The sequence below is a fragment of the Sesamum indicum genome, linkage group LG3, assembly GCF_026168435.1.
Source record: "Sesamum indicum cultivar Baizhima isolate 11 linkage group LG3, ASM2616843v1, whole genome shotgun sequence".
Lineage (NCBI taxonomy): Eukaryota > Viridiplantae > Streptophyta > Magnoliopsida > Lamiales > Pedaliaceae > Sesamum > Sesamum indicum.
In genome coordinates this window covers 2,192,406-2,216,010 of record NC_142659.1, presented here as the reverse complement: position 1 = coordinate 2,216,010, position 23,605 = coordinate 2,192,406, and the positions used below count along the sequence as shown (strand labels likewise).

General features: G+C 30.0%; 2 protein-coding genes across 3 annotated transcripts; both read right to left on the bottom strand.

Annotated features, from left to right (window-relative positions):
* Positions 1-1,467: 1,467 nt before the first annotated feature.
* On the bottom strand, positions 1,468-4,376 carry LOC105157026 (Galactose mutarotase-like superfamily protein). Its single transcript, XM_020692587.2, has 5 exons — positions 4,011-4,376; positions 3,805-3,854; positions 2,503-2,626; positions 2,308-2,406; positions 1,468-2,202 (listed from the first exon to the last, which is right to left on the bottom strand). Exons 1-5 carry the CDS (start codon positions 4,174-4,176, stop codon positions 1,580-1,582), a joined length of 1,062 nt encoding a protein of 353 aa, XP_020548246.1. The 5' UTR covers positions 4,177-4,376; the 3' UTR covers positions 1,468-1,579.
* Positions 4,377-10,069: 5,693 nt separating this feature from the next.
* On the bottom strand, positions 10,070-23,264 carry LOC105157025 (ABC transporter A family member 7). 2 transcript variants are annotated; one of them, XM_011073320.3, is made up of 18 exons: positions 22,986-23,264; positions 21,102-21,483; positions 20,916-20,995; positions 20,655-20,799; positions 20,367-20,486; positions 20,158-20,282; positions 19,237-19,395; positions 16,564-16,696; positions 16,347-16,472; positions 16,146-16,229; positions 12,916-13,271; positions 12,386-12,586; positions 12,100-12,209; positions 11,919-12,003; positions 11,408-11,536; positions 11,197-11,302; positions 10,974-11,062; positions 10,070-10,600 (listed from the first exon to the last, which is right to left on the bottom strand). In XM_011073320.3, exons 1-18 carry the CDS (start codon positions 23,067-23,069, stop codon positions 10,301-10,303), a joined length of 2,814 nt encoding a protein of 937 aa, XP_011071622.1. In that variant the 5' UTR covers positions 23,070-23,264; the 3' UTR covers positions 10,070-10,300. The 2 variants fall into 2 exon arrangements, with proteins under 2 accessions (XP_011071622.1, XP_011071621.1); XM_011073319.3 differs by having other exon boundaries at positions 16,564-16,726; positions 22,986-23,257.
* Positions 23,265-23,605: the final 341 nt, after the last annotated feature.

Below are 23,605 nucleotides of genomic sequence, written 5' to 3'. Positions count from 1 at the left end.
AAATATTGTAATTTACGTCCCATTCATATTTTTCATTAGATTTTTGACGGAAGGAGTACGTACAAAGCACGTGCTCCATTAACTTAACCAATGTTTGATTGCAATAGTGCGAAAAATTGTAATTTACGTCCAACAACTTACACCTTTTGGGATCAAAATCGCAAACGGTATAAGTTGCGGAACGTAAATTGTAATTTTTCACACTATTGCAGTCAAAACGTTGGTTAAGTTAACGGAGCACGTGTTTTGCCCATACTCCTTCCGTCAAGAATCTAAAAAAAAATGTGAGTGGGACGTATATACATATATAGCAAATTACACTTTTAGTCCTGCAGAATAGGGTGTTCAATACTTTGTCTTTTACTTAAGAAATTTTCAAAATGGTTTTAAAATTGAAAAAATCGACGCATTTAATTCGCTATTTATAGAATTTTCAAAATATTTTCAAAATTAAGAAAACTTGGCACATTTAGTCTTCTGCTTTATAAAATTTATGATATTAAATGTATCGAACCTTCCAATTTTAAAATCATTTTAAAAATTTTATAAATTATAAAACTAAATACGTCGAGTTTTTCAAATTTTAGTCATGTTTGAATATTTTATAACATAAAAAAAGGACTAAAAATAGTGAACCCTGTAAATGTGTATACATATATAATTGAAATCAAATCCATTGGCAAGAATGGAACTCGATGAGCAAGTACAACGGGGGCTTGGAGTTAGAAATCCACCGTCGTGAACTAGAGACGAGTATGATTCTTGATTATGCTTGTAATAAATAAAAAATCTTACAAAGACAAATTAATCATATCTACACAACGAATTGAGTAAAAAATCGTGATAAATACTAATTAATTATAAGTTCACGACATCTATTAACATTTCTACAACCGATGTCAAAACATCAATCATAACAAAAAAATTATAAAAAATATTTTGGACTATAAATAAAATTGTGATAAATATTGATTAATCATAATCAAAATTTAAACTTATACATTGATTTTATTTAGCCATGAAAAATAGTACCGATTTACCACTATTTCAAACTATTATCATACTTTATAATAGTAAACTAGTGGTGCAAATTTAAGGGATTTTTCACTCTTTATTAAATTATATAATACACCACCACTGAAAATTAAAAGTAATAATTTTTCGCTACGATTAATTACTATAGTTGAAAGAAAAATTCGTCATAAATACAAATCAGTCACTGCTTCACAACGGTCATTAGTCGTTGTTTCTGTAAGTGTGGCTAAAAAGCAACGGCTGTGGCTAAAAACCATGAGGAATATTGATTAATTGCAGTAAAAGTTTAAATTTTTGTTTTGATTTTATTTAATAATAATTAATAGTATTGATTTATCATGATTTTTAAGCGTGATAATTTATAATATAACAAAAATTCAACTTTTTTGTACTGCCACCCAGCTAGTTTCCCACAACTAAAATTGCTCAAAGTTGAATCCCACATGGTATATTTATTTCAAATATTAATTATCATGACAACCTAACAAACCCAACTCTGAGAAACCAAGGTAATTAAAGATACAAGAATGCACTAATCTTACAATTAGCTAGCAGTAAACCTATAAACCATAACATGCCTATACTCCACCCCGGGCAGCAGAATCTGTGAAGGGAAATTCGGATGGTTAACCGAATCAGGAAATCCTTGAGTCTCCAAGCAAAAAGCAGCATGTTTCTTGTAAACAAACCCTCCTTTCCCCACAGTATCAGGCAGCATGTTGCTAGTGTAGAACTGAACTCCAGGCTGATTAGTCCACAGCTCCATCTTCCGCCCCGATTTCTCTTCGTGCACGGTCGCTACCTTCATAAAATGCTTACCGTCCCCTGTCCGGTCCAGGACATAGTTAATGTCGTACCCGTCGGGCAGTTCAGTGAACTTGCTGCCTATTTTACGACGTTCAAGGAAGTCATAGGGTGTCCCTTTGACCGGTGAAATCTCCCCCGTCGGGATGAGTTTGTCGTCCACGGGCGTGATTCTCGAGGCCTGGAGCCGGATAGTGTGTGAAAGAATGTCTCCACTTGTATGGCCACCAAGATTCCAGTATGTGTGGGATGCTAGGTTCACAGGGGTGGGCTTGTTTAGGGACTTTGCTTGCATTTTTATACCTAGCTTGTTTGTGTCAATCAACATGTAGGTCACCATCACGGATAGGTCGCCAGGGAATCCTGTCTCGATGCATCGATCATTCAGTGTTATTTTCTTTTGAGTTTTTCGATCATTACGATAAAACACCAATTGCTAGATCACACATGATGATGGTAAATATGTACCTTGTTCGCCGTCATGGCTGTGGTACGTGAGTGTTAGGTGGCTGTTTTTGACGTAGCTTTCGACAGTCCATACGACATCGCTGAATCCTATTGTCCCACCTGAGACATTTCATGAATCATCATCAATTTTTCAGAAAGGGGAAAAACATATTAATTGAACATATATGAGAGGTTTTTCGAGCATTGAAACCGTACCATGAAGAGTGTTTCCATGATCATTAGCAGGGAGGTTGTAGAGTTTGCCATTCAGAGTGAATTTAGCCCCTCCAATTCTATTAGCAACTCGCCCCACAATCGCACCAAAGTAGGTTGTATCATTCTGCACACCACATGACATTATTACACTACTGAAAAATCAAATGCATGTTATATGTCCTGACAATAATTTGTAAGAGGCACATACATATATGTAGATGGAAAATTCTAATTCTAAGTACAATATATTTAGAGCGTGAGGATCAATTAATTTATATGAAAAGTAAAATACATTTTTTGTATAATTGGTGTACAATTCAGGAAAAGTGACCAACTTGCTCTGTAATTGATTTGATCTAATTAAACCTGATTCGAATTAGAATTTTTGCACTGCAAATTAAGTTCTTGCAAGAGAATTCTGATTTTATTGAAGCACTTTTTTGTGCTTAGGATGGTCTTTTGTTCTGGTTAAAATTTAAAAAATCATGACAAATGTTTGAACTTCATAACTAAAATTGTAACAAATGTTGATTAATAGAGGTCAAGATTTAAATTTTTACAATAATTTTGTTTGAGATCATATTGATGTAGTAGGACAAAATACTTGTTTTAATCCTATTAAATAAGAACAGAATTTTTTTTGAACCACAACTATAGTAGGTTACGCTTTTAATCCCATAAAATTCAGAATCACGTCTTTTTAGTCTCACAAAATGTGATTCTGGGCCTTTTTAATCCCAAATCACAACACATTTCTAGTCCCAAACAACGCTTTTTTAATTCCAAAACCACAATGCACGTGATTTTTTGGAACTAAAAATACGTGATTATCAGTTTTATGAGACTAAAAACGACACATATCATAATTGTGGTACTAAAATAAATTATGCCCTTATCTTATGGGACTAAAAAAATATTTTTTCCATATTTACCATAATAATTTTTAAATTATTTTTTTCAATAGCGTGAGGAATAATTTATTTATGTATTGTATAGAAAACACCCAAAGAGGGCTATCACTTTTTGGTATGAGAACTTGGATGACAACTTTAACATGTATGTAAGTGTAATGATATTAGGACATATATGTCTCATGATCAGTATATAATTTATTCATGATGTCTCCCATGAAATTAATTAAAAAAAAAGAATAAATCAAATCATAAATTCCAAAAAAAGTGCATATAATTTAATATAAAAAACAGCAATAAACATTTGAATCCAGCATATATATATGTAGATTGCAAGAAAACTCCGATTATAAATTCCATAAATGACATAAAAGATTGTTGGTGGGCTAACCTTGTATTCATCAATGGATCCATAACCAAGAACAACATCATCTAGTTTGCCTGATTGACGACACCATATATACAGTCATAAATAGTAATTAGAAAAAAGAAAAAAAAAAACACAAGATTAATAGTTTCTGAATGAAACAATATATATATATATATATATATCTCAGAGATTGAATGCAGAAATGATGAATATGAAGAACAACAGACCATTTCTGTCGGGGAGTACAACGGAAAGGACAGTGGCTCCATAATTAGTGATTTTAACTGAGAAATCACCTCTCTGCAATTCATAAATACCAATCTTCTCTGCAGCTTCACAGCTAAGTGCAAAGGCTGTGATTAGAACACACAAACATAGATATGCTTTGCCCATCGATCGATCTTTCTGCACAAAGAAAACTTTATACACCTCTATTCATCTAATGCTTTAATATATATAGATATAGAGAGAGAGATGGGAAAATAATGATGGGATTTGGATAAATTTTGAATAGATTTATGGATTAGGATGTGTGTGTGTGTGTGAGAGAGAGAGAGAGTATGAGTACGATGACTCTTGTGCTGATTTTTCTTCCCGCAATAAATGGTCCAAGCTTTGAAGGAAGTCTTCTACACTTTCTTTTCTTGTTCTTTTCTAATCCTTTTTTTGGAAAATTATAAGATAAATTACAAGTCACTTTTTTGAGGATTTTCTTAATTACAAGTTATCCTAACGGTTTGAAAAATTATAAATATCCTAATAAATGCACCCTGTTATGAGCTGACATAAGGGGACAAAATATTTTCTTAGTCCTATAAAACAAGGACGGAGTTTGTTTTGGTACCACAATTATAGTTGGTGACCTTTTTAGTATCATAAAACTCAAATTTTTAGTCCCAAAAATATGTGATTTTGGACCTTTTTAGTACCAAACAACGTCTTTTTAGTCTCAAAATCACAAGGCACGTGATTTTTTGGGATTAAAAATATGTGATTATGAGTTTTATGAGACTAAAAGCGACAACCATCATAGTTGCGGTACCAAAATAAATTTTATTCTTATTTTATGAGACTAAAAAAGCATTTTGTCCTAACATAAGGGTACTTGTTAGAGTAATTATAATTTTTTAAATAAGAATGAAGTATTTAGAGAACTCTGCTGTAATTTATCCGGAAATATTTACATATTCACTATTTCTAAAATTAGGTCAATTACATACATACTTATATTTTTTGTAAAATTATATATAAATATGCTCCATGAGGGGGTTTCAATGTAATTGAGCTTAGGATGTGGGGAAATTAAACTTTTGATCCCATACTATTTTGTTTCAAAATTGATTTTGGTCCCTAATCTTTATAAGTTATTGTGATATTGGTCCCTAAATTCTGTGGCATGATTTTGGTCCAAAACCTTTACAATTTATTACAATCATAGTCCATAATCTTTACAAATTATTATGATTATAGCCCATTCAATTCACTCCTAACTTAACATCTTTAAACCCTATTTTAACGGTTGGACAAAAATCACAACAATTTATAAAAATTAGAGACTTCGATCTTTTCTTGAAAAGTTTAGGGATGACCAAAATCGATTTTGACCCAAAGTATAAGAACCAAAAGTGTAATTTACCCTAAGATGTGTATTTCTAAAAAGATGTCATGAATAGAGAGTGTACTTATAATTTTACAATGGACACAAATATTTGTATAATTAAATATAACTTTAGGAGGTGTCGATATAATTTATCATCTTTTTATCGAAACTGTGAAAATTAACTAAAATTATAATATTGGAAGATACCATTTCAAAAGTTATATATATATATATATATATATATATCCTCATAGCAAATTTGGAATTGAAAATATTACTCTAAATATCTTTTTTTTCGGTAAAGGTAAATTTCATTAAGTAAAAGAAGTATAATAGTACAATACATCTTACTTAATCTAAGCGGTTTCCTCGAAAAGCCAAGGAATCTGCCATAAGCGATAAATCGCACAAGTGCTAACAGCAGTAGGTAATATTACTCTAAATATCTCCATATTAGAGAGATGAGTAAATTGCTATTTTTAATGGCAAGCGACCAAATAAAATTAGCTCCAAACTAATTAAGTAAATCTTTTATTATTAATTTATATCATTTAATATTAAAAAATTATTTGCTAATTCACTTATCAGTAATTAAGCAATTATTTAACATATATTAAATAGTGTAGATTAGTAATAAAATTGATTAATTCATGGGAATCTTAGCATCAAATTTTTTTCCAACTTATTGAACCATTTTTTAGTAATTTATGATTGACCAGTCAAATTCAGTATCTTTTTCCTTATTAATAATAAATGATCTAATCAATTTTTTTCCAAAACATTAGTTAAAGAATATTATTATGGATCAATATGACAACCATTGAAATTTATAATGTTAGAATTATACAGAAAAAAATCTATATGAAAAGTCGGCCGAAAGATCAGAAAGTCTGATTTCGTATATATGACGTATAAACTCAAATTCCTATATCAAAATAATCATATTATAAGTAATTTACATCGTATTTTTCGTTTATTTGAAATTGACCAAATCAAATTTGGACGTCAAAACACTTCTGATACCATATATCATTCTATTGGTACGGCGTGATTTAATTGGAGAAGTTAAGATCTTATGGATTCAAATATCGTTAATGTGTGTTGTTGATCTATTGCTATAATTATGTATGGACATTTTTTAAAATTATTTGTGTTGCCGAACACGTCCAAAGACAACATGGTTTGAATACGCCTCGAATATGCATGACATCAGCGTGTTCCAAAAAATATATGATGCGTCCAAACGTTTAGGACATGTTTAGAATTTTTTTTATGTATATTTTTTAAGGGGCAAAGTTCTTTTTAGGTTCCACTGAAAAGGTTATTTTAATTTTTGATACCACAATTATGGCGATAGTTGTTTTTGATATCATAAAACACAAAAATACGTCTTTTTGGTTCTAAGTTAACGGCAGATGCCATGTGCCTCGCACGTGGTTATTAACGGCCATTAACTCCTATTGGCTCACGTGATTTAGACTGATTTTAGTTTCAAAAATCCTTTTAATGGTACCAAAAAAGTCAAAAAAAAAATATTTTTTTGGGTACCATTAAAAGAAAAAAGAATATATTACCAACTTTGACCACAAACTATAAGAATTTTTTTTTAATTTTTTATAAAGTAAAAATATTAAAAAATTATTTTAATATATATAATAAATAGCTCTAAAATTATAATTACTTTTATTTCAGATAGTTTTTAGGATCTATTTTACTATTTTTTAAATGAACTTATAATTTGATATAAAAATATATTAATATTTCAGCACAAACTATAAAAAGTAAAATTTATTTTTTGAATAAAAGTTTTAGATAATTTTTTTATTAAATAATAAATTAATTTTTAAATTATAATTATTTACATTCGAGATAAATTATGAAAATAAAATTAAAATTTATTTCTTACTTTTTTCTGTCAAAGTTTATCAAAAATATTTTTAGAATAAATAATAATTTAAATTTAAAAACAATTAAAATATGCTGGAATTTATCTAAAATAAATATAATTATAAGTTATAAACTATTTCATTATTTATACTGAAATAAAATTTCTTTATTTTTTTAATTTTTAAAAAATAAAATTCTATTTCTTATAGTTGATGATCAAAGTTTATTAAATATACTTTTAAATAATTTATAATAAAATTTAATTTAAACAAAGTAATAGTTGCTACAATTTATCTCGAATGCAAACTATTTTAATTTAAAAATTAATTTATTATTTAATACAAAAAATTATCTAATACTTTTACTCAAAAAATAAATTTTACTTTTTGTCGTTTGTGCTCAAACTAAATAATAAGTTAATTTCAAAAATAGTGAAATAGATCCTAAAAATGATATGAGATAAAAATAATTATAACTTTAGAACTATTTATTATATATATTAAAATAAATTTTTTTTAGTATTTTTATTTTGTTAAAAAATAAATAGAAATTCTTATAATTTGTGGCAAAAGTTGGTCAAAATATTTTTTTTCTTTTAATGATACCAAAAAGATATTTTTTTTTTATTTTTTTGGTACCATTAAACAAGGTCTTTGAAGTCAAAATCACTCACGTGAGCCACTAGGAGTAAATGGCCATATGCAAGGCACATGACCTCTACCATTAACTTGGGACCAAAAAGACGTATTTTTATATTTTATGGTACCAAAAGCAACACGCACAACAATTGTGGTACCAAAAATAAAAATGATTTTTTTTAACGGGACCAAAAAAAAATTTTTGCCCATTTTTTAAGCCATATATTTTGATTAAAAATTTAGTTGTAAGACATTTATTTTATATGTTATCTTGATATTTTTTATATTGTGTATTTAAATTTCTCATATATTTATAATAAAAAATACAATACATATATAATTGTGTTAGTACTATGTTGTGCCGTGTTTCAATTTTTTTAAAAATTTTCATATCGTCGTGTCGTGTCTATACATCATAGGTCTATTATAACAGTACTCATTTGTAGTTGAAAATTGATATATTATTATTGGTAATTAAAATTTATAATATAATTATAATCAATACTCCATACATATTATAGAGCTGGTTTTGAGGTCATTACACACAGTTCACACTGAGAAAGGTGGCAAAATTTAGCTTGGTGACAAATTGATAGCTTTCTTCTGGAAATCAGTTTACCATATTGAATTTCCTCCCATTGAATGTTTTGTTTGAAAAATACGAGTTCCAGAAATATTTGAAATTTCATTAAACCATCAATATACATATAATATTCTTTTATTTAGACCCATGACTTTAAATGATGAATAATTCAAAGTAACACTGATATTATTTTGAATATATATATTTTTTTAAGTGAGAAGACTAAATTAAAACCTTGAGCTTCAGTTTTGTTTTGTAATGTATATTTCATTATTTGTATATTTATAACTACATATTTTACATGTATATAACTACATAGTGATCATAATTATAATGCTCTGCATCAAAATAATAATGTAAAACTTAATAAAAATATAATTTATGTTTCAACCTATGTATGAAAGCAGCAATTATGTTTTGTCATCTTTTAGAAATTTCTAATGATCCCACAAACAACACCAAGAATGAGAACCCTAAGACTAAGCCAACATTTGTTGACTCGATTGGTAAGAACGAAACACTTTTAGTCAAATGATTGGGAGGTTGATCCCTACTTCCACGTGAGAACTGATTGGATGAATAATTTATAAATATCTTAATAAGTAATTTATGAATTATATACATATATCAAATTGGAAGCCACCCAAATTTTTCTATAATGGGGAGAAATAAAGAGAACCCTAAGAGTAGGCAAGCACATGAGTAAGCTTTTGCAAGTGATAGCTTTCTTGTAAAGTTAAAAGGGAAAAGAATATGGTGAATGAATGGTATATCCAACAAAAGGAATAATAAAGGACCCTTTACTACAAGCAATCCAACAATCTTAAAAACATGCAAGGCATGACAAACAAGTTTGTTGTCCTAAATGTTAATGCAGCTAAGCATAATGGCAATCTTAGTGGCCAATATTGTAGTGATTGTATCATTTAGTTGCCATAAATGTGCTAAAAACTCACACAACCAAAAACATCCAAGCTAAAAGCTATTGAATAGAGGAGTGATAGTGATCAGCTTGAATATTTATAAATTGAATTTTTTGTTTCAAATTTTATTGAGTATTCTGTTTCATTTAATATATACTCGTCATGTATACAAATTTTTTTTATTAAATATAATAGATGATGTGATATATGCACACATGACATGTATCTCACTGCAAGAAAAATGATCAAAAGCTAAGAAAAAAATTGATGCTAAAATCAATGTTGAACTAATTAGTAAGTAAAACTTTTGTTGCTAATCTATATTATTTAATATATCTTTTAAACAATTTGTTGCTAAATTCGTGCAAGTTAATTTTTCTAGCTAAATTCATAGCAAGTAAATTTCTTTCACTAGATAATATAGATTAGCAACGATAATTTTACTTGCTAATTATCTCGATGCTAATTTTTTTTTTCATTGCTAAGGACAATTTTCTTGTAGTGTCTGTTAACTAGAATATAAGGTGCAATGATAATTAGAAAATTTAATCTGTGAATATCTATTGAAACAACATCACATTTGTTTTCCACCTTTATACTGCCAAGCAATGGAAAACAAGGAGTGAAACCAAAGTGTCGTTCAGTGGACGTGCCATTGGCCTAAAAGTAACAACAAATTTATTGCATTTCAGCACTTGAAGGACATCTTTATGTTCATAATAAGTATCATAACTAACTATACATCGTATATACAAGACTGCAATTCAAAAGAACGTGGCGTATAAAATGTAAACTGCAAAAATAAATATGCAGAAGCACCTTTTATGCTACAGATAGAGATTAAGCTGTAGAGTCAACAAACTTACATGAGTAGGATCAGTTATTATCATGAGAGGACGCTAAATACTTGAGCCCCCCTTGCAACCTTAATGAAGACATCCTCTAATGTTGTGTCTGCCAGACCCCATGCTTGAACTGCGAATCGACTCTTTGCATTCTCAACTGCTTCAAAGACATCTGCTATTCTGATCTCATGCTTTGGCAACTCAAACTTTTGTGTCCCGGAGATTTGGTATATCTTTGTAGCATTTGGGGTGAGTTGTCGTACCAAATTTTCAACTTCATCCTCGTGGTTTGGGGATGTTGTCATCGTGAATACATATGATCCCCCGTATCTAGCCTTGAGCTGTCATTGGAAAATAATGGAAGTGAATGCTTGAGGTGCTTTGCTTTCCACAAACAAGATGACAGTGTTATGATACTAGTGAGGGAAAAAAAAGTAGAATCATAAGCAGAAAGAGGGAAAACTTTAATTAAAGATTACAAATAGCATGGAAAATAGAGAAAGAAATTCAACAAGATTTTTGAATCACAGTTATGAAGCAGGCATGACTATAGCTGAAAAAATGTATATAGTAGACCAGTGTGGACAAGTTATAAGAGAAGGCAATAAAAATTGAAAGAAAGTGTACTTAGAGAAAACAATATATAGAGCTAACTGAACTGGGGAAATGTAACACACTCCTGACTATCAACTTGGTTGCTACATTTTAAATTACCTCTTTAGGGTTCCCAACACACTGCAAGCTGCCATCAACAAAAATTCCTAAACGATCACATAAATGCTCTGCCTCTTCCATTGAATGTGCTGAAATAAATAAAGATGCATGACTCTTGTACATGTTATTTTAAGGTTGATGTTTGTAAATTCGAAAGTCTATCTATGCTCGTGAGTCATGGATAACAAGTGTGTTATGGTGCAGAAGAGAGAAAAGAGGTTACTGGTGAGAATTATAGCTCTGTTTTGTTTTGCACGTTTAACCACGTTCCATAACATGTTTCTTGAAGCAGGATCCAGTCCGGTACTTGGCTCATCCATATAAACAACCTTTCAAGAACAGATTTGAGTATCATAAGCTAACAATCATTAAGGGAATCTATATCTGAATGTCATGATGCAAGAGTGGAAACTAAGCTGAGAATCTCGTCATACTTTTGGATCTCCAATAAGTGAAATGGCAACACTAAGCCTCCTCTTCATGCCTCCGCTATATTTTCCTGCTTGTTTGTCTGCCACACCCCCATGAAATAAGTTCACACTCTTAAGAGATTCTTCCACTGCCTGTATCACAACATAAAAGTAGATAAAGTTATAGAACTGCATCTGGTTACATGCCAAACCTCGTCATTTCACCCTTTAAAGCTTTTATCCCGTTCTGGAAAATGGTAGACCATTCGGCTAGCAGATTCCGTCAATGAGTAAGAGCTAACACATAAGTCAGTAGCATATTCTTCATGTAGTTGGCATAAGTAATTTACCCCCAATATCTGTGGTAATAAATGAAGGATGGTTCGTGTGAAATATTAATATTTCAAGTCTTTAGTTGATGGAAGAAGCAGATATGCATGTGCACCTACTCTGAATTCCTTGCAGTTTCTTACTATTGGTATGAGGTCAATGAGCTTTTGTTGTGAGTATTTCCAGGAGCATACTATAGACTTACTTGTGTTAGGGAAGCACCTTTGAGATTTTTAAGCCTTCCATAGAAAAGTAGATGCTCCTTTCCCGTTAAAGTTCCCCACAATAAGCTGCAAATATTTTACATTGAAGGCCCCTTAATTCATGAGTAAGAAAAACTAAAATTCTAAATTGTTATATCCATATAGTTTGCAATTGATGCTTACTCATGCTGGGGACACACGCCCATACTGGTGTATATTCTATCCATATCGGTCCGTATATCTAGTCCTTGAACGTATGCAGTTCCAGAGCTGGGCTTTGTGAGCCCAATCATCTGCCAAACGAAAATGTGAGTAGGTAAATTGATTTTTTATATCTCCATATTGGAAATGAGCGAACTGCATGGAAACCATTAGCTATACAGGGGTCCAGGCTAAATCATATAAACAAACAAAACAAACTGGAATTGATAAATCTTTCCCCCTTGAGGAACTATGACTGTGAACTGACCATATTAATAAACGAAGTTTTGCCTGCACCGTTGGGACCAAGCATGCCAAAGCATTCCCCCTGGGGCAAAGCAAGTGAGAGTTCTCGCACTGCAAATTTCTCGGGATTCCCATCCTTCCCTGGATATATCTTTTTGAGATTATCACAGACAATGGCATGACTTGTACTTGATTCAAGTAGTAATTGTGCAACCTTCTCCCTCTACAACAAAGTGCAAGTGGGAGACTGCAATGAGTGAGATGCAGCTAACAAATTACAGAAAGCACAAAAATCTCATCCAATGATATGTTAATACATGGTGCAATCCAAGTCTTATAATGCACCACTCAGGCTTAGCATTCATTAATCAAATTGATCTCATGAAGAAAAATAGCTTGCCATATGGAGAAGGGACTTCGATATAAATGGGAACTCAGCTAAGGTAGATTCATGAAAAAGCAATTATGATAAAAATGAATAGTTCAAACTCAGAATTCTCAATAGTTTTAACTAACAGAACCACTTTCTACAACCGCTAGACATTAGTTTACCTCTTGCTGAACGTCAAGTTTCTCCATCTGAACAAAAACTTTAGACCCCTGCCTTCGCAAGCTAGGCTTCCGGAAGGATGATGAGAATTTTTTTTGGTGCCTCCGCAAGAAAAATAGAGGACTTCTTCCAGATGAAACAACTTGATCTGCATAATATGCAACACAAAGAACAACTAACCATTCCACTGCAATGATGATGAACGCCTCTCTCATTCCATTGTCACTATCATTTAAATCTTTCCATCGCATTCCATCAGTTCCCATATAGTTTCCATTAAAAGAATATTGTGAAAACTCATATAATCCACGATACAGGGAAAATCCTGGATATAACTCCATGGCAATTATCCCAGCTTCTGCAATAGCCCAAAGATGGTTACAAGGCTACGCAAAATTACACAAGATCTGTAGTAAGATCTAGTATTATTGTGAAATGAAAATGTTAAAAGATGGAAAAGTTGAAAGAACCAAATAGACCTTACTGCTGTCTTAAATCATATTTTGCAATATGCAAAACTTTGACATTACAAGTCATTTATGCTTCGCAGTCATCAATTTTGGATATTACATTTGTACAAAACTTGGAGCATCTTAGCTTAGAAAACATGTAAATGATTCTTAACAGCTTGACAAAGAGAAAAATAAGAAAGAACCTTAGATTTTGCCTGGATATGTTTTTGGAGAATGTGACTATTGCGTGAATGTTGAAGATAAGTGTCTTGTTTCCAGGAGATTCAAAGTATAATTCTCTTTAAATTATTAAGGGACGTATAAAAGATACACGAGGATATATTTGGTATTGTTTTTAGAGGGACAAAAGTTATTATGTGTCAGATCATGTTTAACAGTTAGAGCTTTTATATTTACCAGCAAAAAGGTAAATGTACACATTGCACGTGTTGCAAATAATTTTGCAAATATGATTATGATTTCAAAATTTATGTACTCAAACACATTTATACTTATATTAATTTTTTAATATAAAAAATGTTGTTACTTTGGTTTTCAGCCTTAGTTTCATACAAACAAATAGATTACACATATAGACACAAAAAATACTAAACACGTATAAAGTTCTTCAACACTTGTACTTGCTTTACAGAATAAGTTTTTGACCCTGCATATCACTTTTTATTTCTTAGTTAATTTTTTTACTAATAAATGTACGCACTTTTCAGGTATAACTATGTATCTTTCTTATTGCCTACTGAAGAATATTAAAAATTTTAACTTTTGTTATTAGCAATTTGAGGTGAATAATATGAATGCAAATCTGTTGTTACATTTTTGAGTTTTTTAATATAATTATTTGGTTTATAAGGTCACTTACCTAACCTGACTAGCTAGATGTTCATTATTATAACTAATTCAAATTCATGAACAATTAAATTTTCTCTATCAGTACATCCTGATTAAGTCATCCAACTTGTTAAATGGGAATATCATAAAATTTTATATGTTATTTTATTGTTTACATGTATTTAATTTTTTCTAATAATATTAATGCAGCACAATTGATTTTATTTATATCATGAATCAAATTAATGAGAAAATAAGAATATAAAAGATAGTAACTTTAACTATGCCTTACATTAGCTTTTATAAAAATAATAAAAACTCCTATTCATATTTTTATAAGTTAAGAAACATAAAATATTTTAAACTTGTTCATACTTTCATAAGTTTTTATATATATTATGGATATATAGATGAATGTATGTACATAAATTATATATATGTATAACATATATATATAGATAGTGACACATATATACACCTTTTTAAATAAATATATATATATATATGCATCAAGAGATGCATTTAAGAAAACTAGTTTAAAATTTACACTCTATAAAAGAAATTAAATAATCAAATAGACATAGAAATTGTATCACAGGTAAAGTTTAACTTCAATATTTCGAAGTCATATGAATAACATAAAGTATGTCAAAATTAAAATTTAAAATAATAATATTAACTTACATAAATACCAGTTATAATAATATTATTACAGGAATCTCAAAATCTGAATGCTGATTCATGCTTTTAATAATATTAAAGATAGAGATAGATATATAATAAAGATAGATATAAAAATATTGGTACATCTTTTCAATTCTCTGATTTTTTCTAATTATTTCATATTCTACTCTAATGGTATTTTTAGCTAGTATAGTACATCCTGAACACAATGTAAAACAGTAATTAATTAGTAGGAATTACTAAATTTAAAAGTAATTTAAAGGAGGTAGTAATAATGAAAAGTAATTGCAGGAGGTAGTGAAAAGTAATTACTAGGAGTTAGGTATATTATTTTATATTCTTACTCTCAAGACTAATATATTATAATGTTAATTTAGTCACAAAAAAAAAAAAAAATCTCAAGTTTTTTATACTTTTGATGTATAGTAGTATAGATATAGATATGTAATATAAGCATATATTAGCTATTATATGCAATGACCATATACATTTAAAACAAGTTGCAAATATATATAAATGCATCAAACACTTCCTACATATCTTCATAAAACATATTCACATGGTGATGCAAATGAAAAGACTTATACATTTATGCATCTCATAGTGTACATTATTTTCAATCATATGTATATTGAAATATATATTGCATTATAAACAATATACTACAAAACAAATAATCATACATCTATGTTAAATAAGAAAAAAATTCATATAGTACAGGGGTCTAATATCATAATAATGAAAAATACTGTTTGAGAAACACAATGAAATACAACCTACGATATGAACCAAATACTAATAAAGTTTTGTATTTTAGTGACCTATATTTTGTGCTAACATTAACATATAATAATCAATCAATATGTTAATTTAATTTAAACCACATATGGTTTCTCCAATTGCTCCCAATAAACAATTTAGAATTGCCATGCATTCATCAAAAGTTGGACCCATGAATTAGATTTTTCTCAATATTAACCAACTTACTTAACTAAGACAATACTAAAATTACATTTTCAGTCAAGAAAAAGAGTATCATCAACCTTTAAAACATTTCTCCAAAATTATTTTTCACCGAAAAATGAGCTCCATAGGAAAAATTTACATCTTCGACAAAATATGAACTGATAGGATCACAAATTGCTCCAATATCTACATTAACTACTCCAACAAAACTAACCAAACTAGTTCCTATTAACTCTAGACGACTTGTCAAACAATACCCGTGCTATAAAAGCTTTACTTACTTGGAAATGAAGAATCTTGAAGAAAGAATTGGAAAAGAAAGCCACCCAAGAGTCCAGTTCCAAATACCATGATATAACCAACAACTGAGAATTAGAGGTTACACAAAGTTTTAGATCAAACTTATTATTAAAATAAACAACTGATAGAATATAAACATGCTCATTAACTAAAGGATTATTAGTTGAAAGTTGAAACCAAACCTGTTGCAGTCTTCACGCTGGAGAACAAATCAGCAACAAGAAACGCCAAAGATATTTGCAAGTTTATATAGAGAAAATAAAACACAAACTGGATACTATAATCATTTAGCGTGAAGAATTTTAATCCTGAAAGTCAAAGTATCAGCGGTTAAGTAACTTGTATCGAATTTGTAAAAGAAAACTAAAATTTCGATAAACTCAATAATCATATAATTACCTATGGCTGAGCCAAATATCACAAAGCAAAGCATGTAGATTGAAGATATTGCAAGAAAATAAGCGTAAGATATCATCCAATAAGGTCCATCACCAAGCCCATGCATTTTCATCATAATTCTTAATCTGTGTTGCTTCTCATAAACCAAAGATGTCAGTACAACCTGTGAGAAAGGAACAAGAATTGCAATTGGCATCACTAGTGCCAAGTAATAGCCTATACAACTTACATAAGCTCTTGAGAAGTAAACAAAACAAATAAGAATATATAAAAAGGCTAAAGAACCTCTACAAATTAATAAATTATTGTAATTTATACAGATCTGTTGGCAGACCTATAAATAAACGAAAAATTAGGAATCCCAACCATTAAAATCATGAAACGCAAACAAGTTAATAGAAATTTCGAGGAAACATCTAAAATTTAAAAGGAAAGATCATGAGCATCGATATGTAATAGCATCTAATTATTTGGTTGATAAGTAAACCCTGTTTGACTACTCATATAAACTAGTATTTATTTTTTCTTTGTTATCCCCTATTTTTTATTTATAACTAAACTTACTAAAATTAATAAAAGTATAATTTAAAATAATATTAGTAAAACATTACTTAAGTATAATTTAATAATTAATTCATTTAATACATTACTTTTTCCATTTTTTTCTCTATTTCCCTTCTTCTCCAACCCCACCGCCTCTTCAAGGAAACATCAGCCATCCCCAGTTGCCAATTTCGAGAGCCCATATTCAAGTGTGCAAATTCTGATACTGGTGAGGGCAAGCTATTAATATAGAGAAAAAATCAAGCCCATGTTAAACACCCCAACTCAGCCCCTGCCTCCAATTTCCCTTCTTCTGATATACTATATAAGAATATATGTAATACTTGTGCATGTAGATATAAAAAGAAAAGGCGCGCGGGGGGGGGGGGGGGGTTAAAATTCATAAACAAGAGTTAAAATAGTATTGACTTAATTTATTTTAGAATAATTATTATTTTCTTTTAAGGCTTTCATCGGAGGGGTAAAAAAGTATTTTTACAATTTTTGGTGTCACTGTAATTATGCAAAAGGGAGGGGTGGATTGTGTAATTACACCAAAGGTCAACAAGGGGTATAGATTTAATTATCCCTTTATCAATCGATCTAGCATTTCAAAATAGACATAAATTTTCATGAGCAAAAGGTATATACTTGGAGAGAAAGAATATAATCTTCTAAAGATCCTATTTGGTAAATGTTATATTTGGTCCATTAAGTTTCTTTTAAATTACTTAGTCCTTCAAGTTCATTTTTTTACTTTTAGCATCCCTAAATTTTAATTTTCGTCTCAATTTGGTCCATCTGACCATTGCTCGGCGAAAACGTGGTTAGAATTTAAGTTTTTGGAGGGTAAAATGGTCAATTTAAGTTTAATTTTACCACTTTAGTCCCTTAAGTTTGTAATCTTATCAAATTAGTCCTTTTTTATATTTTTACATGGTGAATATGTGTAATTATCATGTATGAAAAAAAAAAGCTTTGAATTCTTGTGAACATAATAATAACATATTGCTTAACTTAAAATAAAATATTCTCTTTTTTTTTTCATTTTCAAAAGTGACAAAAATTTCAGAATTATGAACAAATTTTATAAAGCATATCTAAATTGAAAATATAATTAAAGATTTACGAAGATTTTTTAATCTTAGGAGTTAAAGATGAATCTAATAAATTAAATCTTAACAATATTTATTAAATATTAACAACTAAGGTTTTAGAGAAAAAGTTTGTGGAATGTACTTATAACTATATTATTTGGTGGATTTCATTTTAAGAAGTTTCGATAGAAGTTTTTCTATAAAATGGAACTATATATTTAGAAAACCTTAAAAGATGAATTATATATATTATAAAATCCATCGAAGAATCTAATAAGAAAGTATAATCTACCAACTTTTTATTCAAAAATCCAAACATTTAATAAATATTGCTAAGGTTAACTTTTTTAGACTTATCTTTAACTCTAAAAATAAAAAATAATGATGTAGATTTTTTTAATTATATTTTCAGATTAGATAAGCTTTATAAAATGTATTCATTATTTTGGTTATTTTTTTAACTATTGAAAAAGAAGAGACTATTTATTTTAAGTTAAACATTATATTATTATTATGTTTTCACAAGAGTTCAAAATTTTAATTATTCACATTAGATAATTACAACATATTAGCATAATAAAATATACAAAGGTTATTTTTTCATATAAAAAAAGGACTAATTTGATAGTTTTACAAACTTAAGGGACTAAAGGGATAAAATTAAATTAATTGACCATTTTACCGTCCAAAGAGTCAAAATCTGGCCACATTTTCGCCGAAAATGGTCAAAGGGACCAAATTGAGACAAAAACTAAAGTTTAAGAATGCTAATGTTAAGAAATAAACTTGAAGGACTAAAGTAATTCTAAATGAAAACTTAAAGAACCAAATGTATCATTTACCTATCCTATTTTCAAGATTTACTGTAAAAATTGCATGCTCAAACCAAAAACTGTATGAGCTCTTTATTGGGAAGCGGATAAAACATGATATACAATGATAATAGCATTATACCTAATGTAATCTAAATGGATTGGAAGCGAAGCACTTAAAGTATATCCTTTCACAAGGCAAAAATATTAAGTGAACATACCGGGAACAATTGAATGATCACCCATGTAAAAAAGAGTGGCCCGAGGAGAGAAGAGAAATCCAATCTAAGTGTTGTTTCGGGCTTTGGCGTTTCTTTTACAAACTCAAAAAGCATTTTCACGGTTGGTCCAAGCAAAAGTTGGAGATAGGCGTTTGTTGCCTGTACAACATACACTAATTAGCATGTCCTCATTTATTCTTCCATGGAAGAGTAAAAATTGACACAACATATTGCTTGAGTTTTCCATTGACAAATTAAATGTTATGTTTAACAATGTGAACATGCAAGATCAATGAAAGCATCAAGTACAACCATAAAATAAGGATCTTGGAAATTGCTAATTGGTTCAGCACACAGATTAACAACTTCAGCAGTAGAAAAAGCAAATCTGTATGTGTTGACCTGAACATGTAAACTAAAATAAATTTGAAAATACATCATAAAAAACTAGGACTCTTTCTATGACTCTGAAGTCATGTCTGAAGAATAGATTGATGTATTAAGGATACAACAGAGACAATCATACATGAAGTTGTTATATTTACATGGAAACAAGAATTTGATCTGTTCCTGGGATAGCTAGATTTGGTTTAGGCATTTGAAAAATCACTTAGTTAATACAATATGTTACAGATAACAGTTTACATATATCAAACTAAACCTATTTTCTTTCCCAATAATAAGCCACATGAGGTTATTTAGAAATTATTATACAACAAAAAAATAATAGATCTGAAAATAATGTGAAATCATTTATTTTGGACATGTATTTAGTCTGTGTAGGAATTGAGAAATTAGATATCTCCTAATCGCATTCAAACTACCAATTTATTATTTGGAGAATCAAGGTATGTAAAAAACGTTCTCATTAGTGACCAAAGAGTGGGTGAATTGAATAAGAGAAGATAAGGATTTGAATACCAAATTCACTGAACGAGGCACCCGTGTCAAGGCAAGAGGTTGGTTCCCTGTGTCATTCTTGTATGTAGAATTGTACCATATAGTCACATTGAGTAGATTCTCATTTGAATTCATAAAATCATAGGCTGTCAAACAAGTGAACAATGAATTAGGAAATTCCTAAAAGCAGGGCAATCTTTTTGTACAAGGCCGTACATTTGATGCCAGACCTGCCACAATCTCGTTAATCTTTCTCTCTGCATTCCCTTTACGGTAACCCTTGTATAGTTCATCATTAATCTCTGAGGAACTATTGCGCCATAATTGTAAGCCTTGAACACAGCGCAAATCTGAATTTTATGCAAAACAAGCTCTAATTAAAAACCCATGGGACTTATTTCTTGCAGTTTTAACATAAAGATTGTAATGAATAAGTAACACTATCATATCTGTGTAATATTATTTTTTCCCAAACTTAATTACATTGTGGAAAGAAAAAACTTTCCAACAAAAGCTACCTTGTTGAAACGTCGCAGAACCAAATTGGACAGGCACAGAAAATTGAGAGTTCGATGTGCACTGAGGTTGAAGAAAATCAACTGGAACATTTGAAGAAAAGGCTGGATCAAGATAATTGGTATACCTAGTCTTTGTTTCCGAACCCTGAAACACAAGAATCCTTCATCATCATTACCAGTGTATGTCACTAACCATATGCAGTATAAGCAATGAAGGGTGTCATGAAAATAGGACAAAATATAGAAAGAAAAATAGCTAACCAACGCATCATCTGCTAAGCTGTACAGAATATCAGAGAGATCTATATTTAATGGTCTTGCAAACATGTTTCCAGCCACACCTATCAAGCCACAACAGAAGCATTAGACAATCTGTCATGTTCTCCACACACGAGATAGTAAATACTTCATGATAACTTGTGGTAAATAAGAAAAAGACAGACATACTTTGTCCAAATGTCTGGTTATCCCCTGTAATAAGCATAGTTACAGGACAGGAACCTATTCTCTTGCATGAACCATCAGGCAAGTCTCCATATGATATAAAATCAGTTCTTATTGCACGATATTGTTCTGATGGTATTTGTAATAATGGAGGCAACGGTGGAGGATGAGGAATGGAACACGTGAACACTTGGTCCAGAGTTGAGTATTCGATGCCACACCTTCTTTCACATTGGCCATTCCTGCCAGTATCAACACAAGTGCAGCCACATCTGTTTGAGGGCTTATCTAGTTCATTGTTCACCAATGTTTGGATGAGAACAAGCAACAAACAGAGAAAAAATGGGAATACAACAAGTCGAATATTTGTCTTGATGTTTCGCTTCTGTATCAAAAGAAAAACATGAAAATGAAAGAAGTTTAGAATCTCACTCCTCATAAACTAAACAAGAATAAAGTTTAGATATCAAGATGCTCTCCTTTCCTATAACTAGGAGTATTTCAAACTGAACCTAGAACTAGTTATACAAATAACAATTAAATAGATTATTACATAAGTTGAATAGAAAAAGAAATAAAGGACCAAATAAGGATCAAATATTATGTGGAATAGATTTATGAAATGAAAAAATAACAAAAGCTTAGAAGAAAAATGCATTATAGCTTGAAAAATACCAGAAAAATACATATTTAGGTATTGTGGACAACTAAACCACATATTGATTATATGTGTAAAAAATAATATGAACCATGTATGTGCTATATAATTGTCCTGAAAAATTATGTGCACATGACACATCTATGTCGAAATTCTTCTGATGAGGAAAGGATAAAGATAATCATTTAAGGAAACTCTTTTAATTCCAAAAAGTGAAACCAAACATTGTAAAAGCCTGTTGAGGTTTTATTCTCCCAAAATATTTTGAGATGACCCTAATTATAATATGCATAAATGCATATATACATACATATATAAGCATATATTTCATATATTTCTATACATTTTTCAATCATTTCATTAATATATATATATTCCAATAATTACATATTTTTGTATATGCCAATTATTACATCACTAATATATATATGTATGTTTCCTTTAACCAATAACTATTACTTCCATCTAAATATTATTTCCAGTTCTCCTGATAGTAATTTAATAACAACATATAATATGATAGAAGTTTTATATGATACAACTACCTAGCAAAATCTCATATGACATGACATCTACAGTATATATTGTCCTCCATAAAAATGAAAACATATCTATCCGAAAATACACCACATGAACTGTTGTGAAAAAACAAAACAACAATTTCGTTCTTCGCGCATTACTTAATACAACGACCAAAATGCATTTCATCAAACTATATCCCTCTAAGTACCCCAAAATGACTCTAAATGTGGTCCAAGATTTTGGATTGAGGCACCATACGTTGGAGCAGCCAAGGTCCTACCATTCAAATGCCTGCCCGAACCAATTTGTAAAGAAGATAAAACTGTGCTTTTCAACCTAAGGAAAGAGTTCAATCTATGTCCAACTTAAACTTCCACCTTTAAAAAGTTAAGTCGATTAACATGTGATCCGGGAAATATATACATATATATAAATATATATCACAAAGATCAACTTAAGTTCAAATTTCACCCCAAAAATTCTTCAGAAATAGAAACACCACAAGACCACCGCTCAAAAGGGATTCACTGCAGATAACTTCATACTTCTTCTATGTAAAAGCAAGCTATACCCCCAACACAATACATCAAATGTATGAAATATTTAACGTATATAAGGTAAGCAAAAATAACAGCAGTAAACGTTTCAACTAAACCATCAATCAGCACAAAAAATTGAGGCAAAAAGGTTAAATACATAAAACTCGCCTGAAAAATCAAATTCTTCCTCAGCAAAGCATTGGCCTGAGTCCAAAAACTCGCCGTTGACTGTCCATTTGATGAATCCGACATTCTTCTCCAAATTTGACTGCTTGCAATTGAAATTTTCCTTCTTTCTTTCTCAAATTACTCTACAGATTTTGCATTGCTTTCATTTCCAAAGGGGCTACCATTTCGCACTCTGTTTCTCACCGTTATTATATACATACACACATATATATATAATTCAAAAAGAAAAAGAAAATATAATGTTAACAGAAGAGTAGAGTTTTGCTGAATTGTCGCAATTGCCCTCTTATTACTGTTCAATTTCGCCGAAACCTTCTTGCTCAAATGACTGAAATGCGCCTCATGAGCGTTTTATTCTTCTCTTTCTATTTTCTTTTAAGTCCGGCGCCTTGAACAAAAATTGAGGAGAAATTACACTTTTAATCCCGTCGGATAGAAGTTTCAATATTTTTGGTCCTCTATTTTACAAAATATTCAAAATAATCATATAATTGATAAAATTCGATACATTTAGTTCTATAAATCTCATAAAGTACATACTAAATACAGACCACCCTCCGTAATCGCATTCAATTACCCTAAAAACCCACATTTATCCG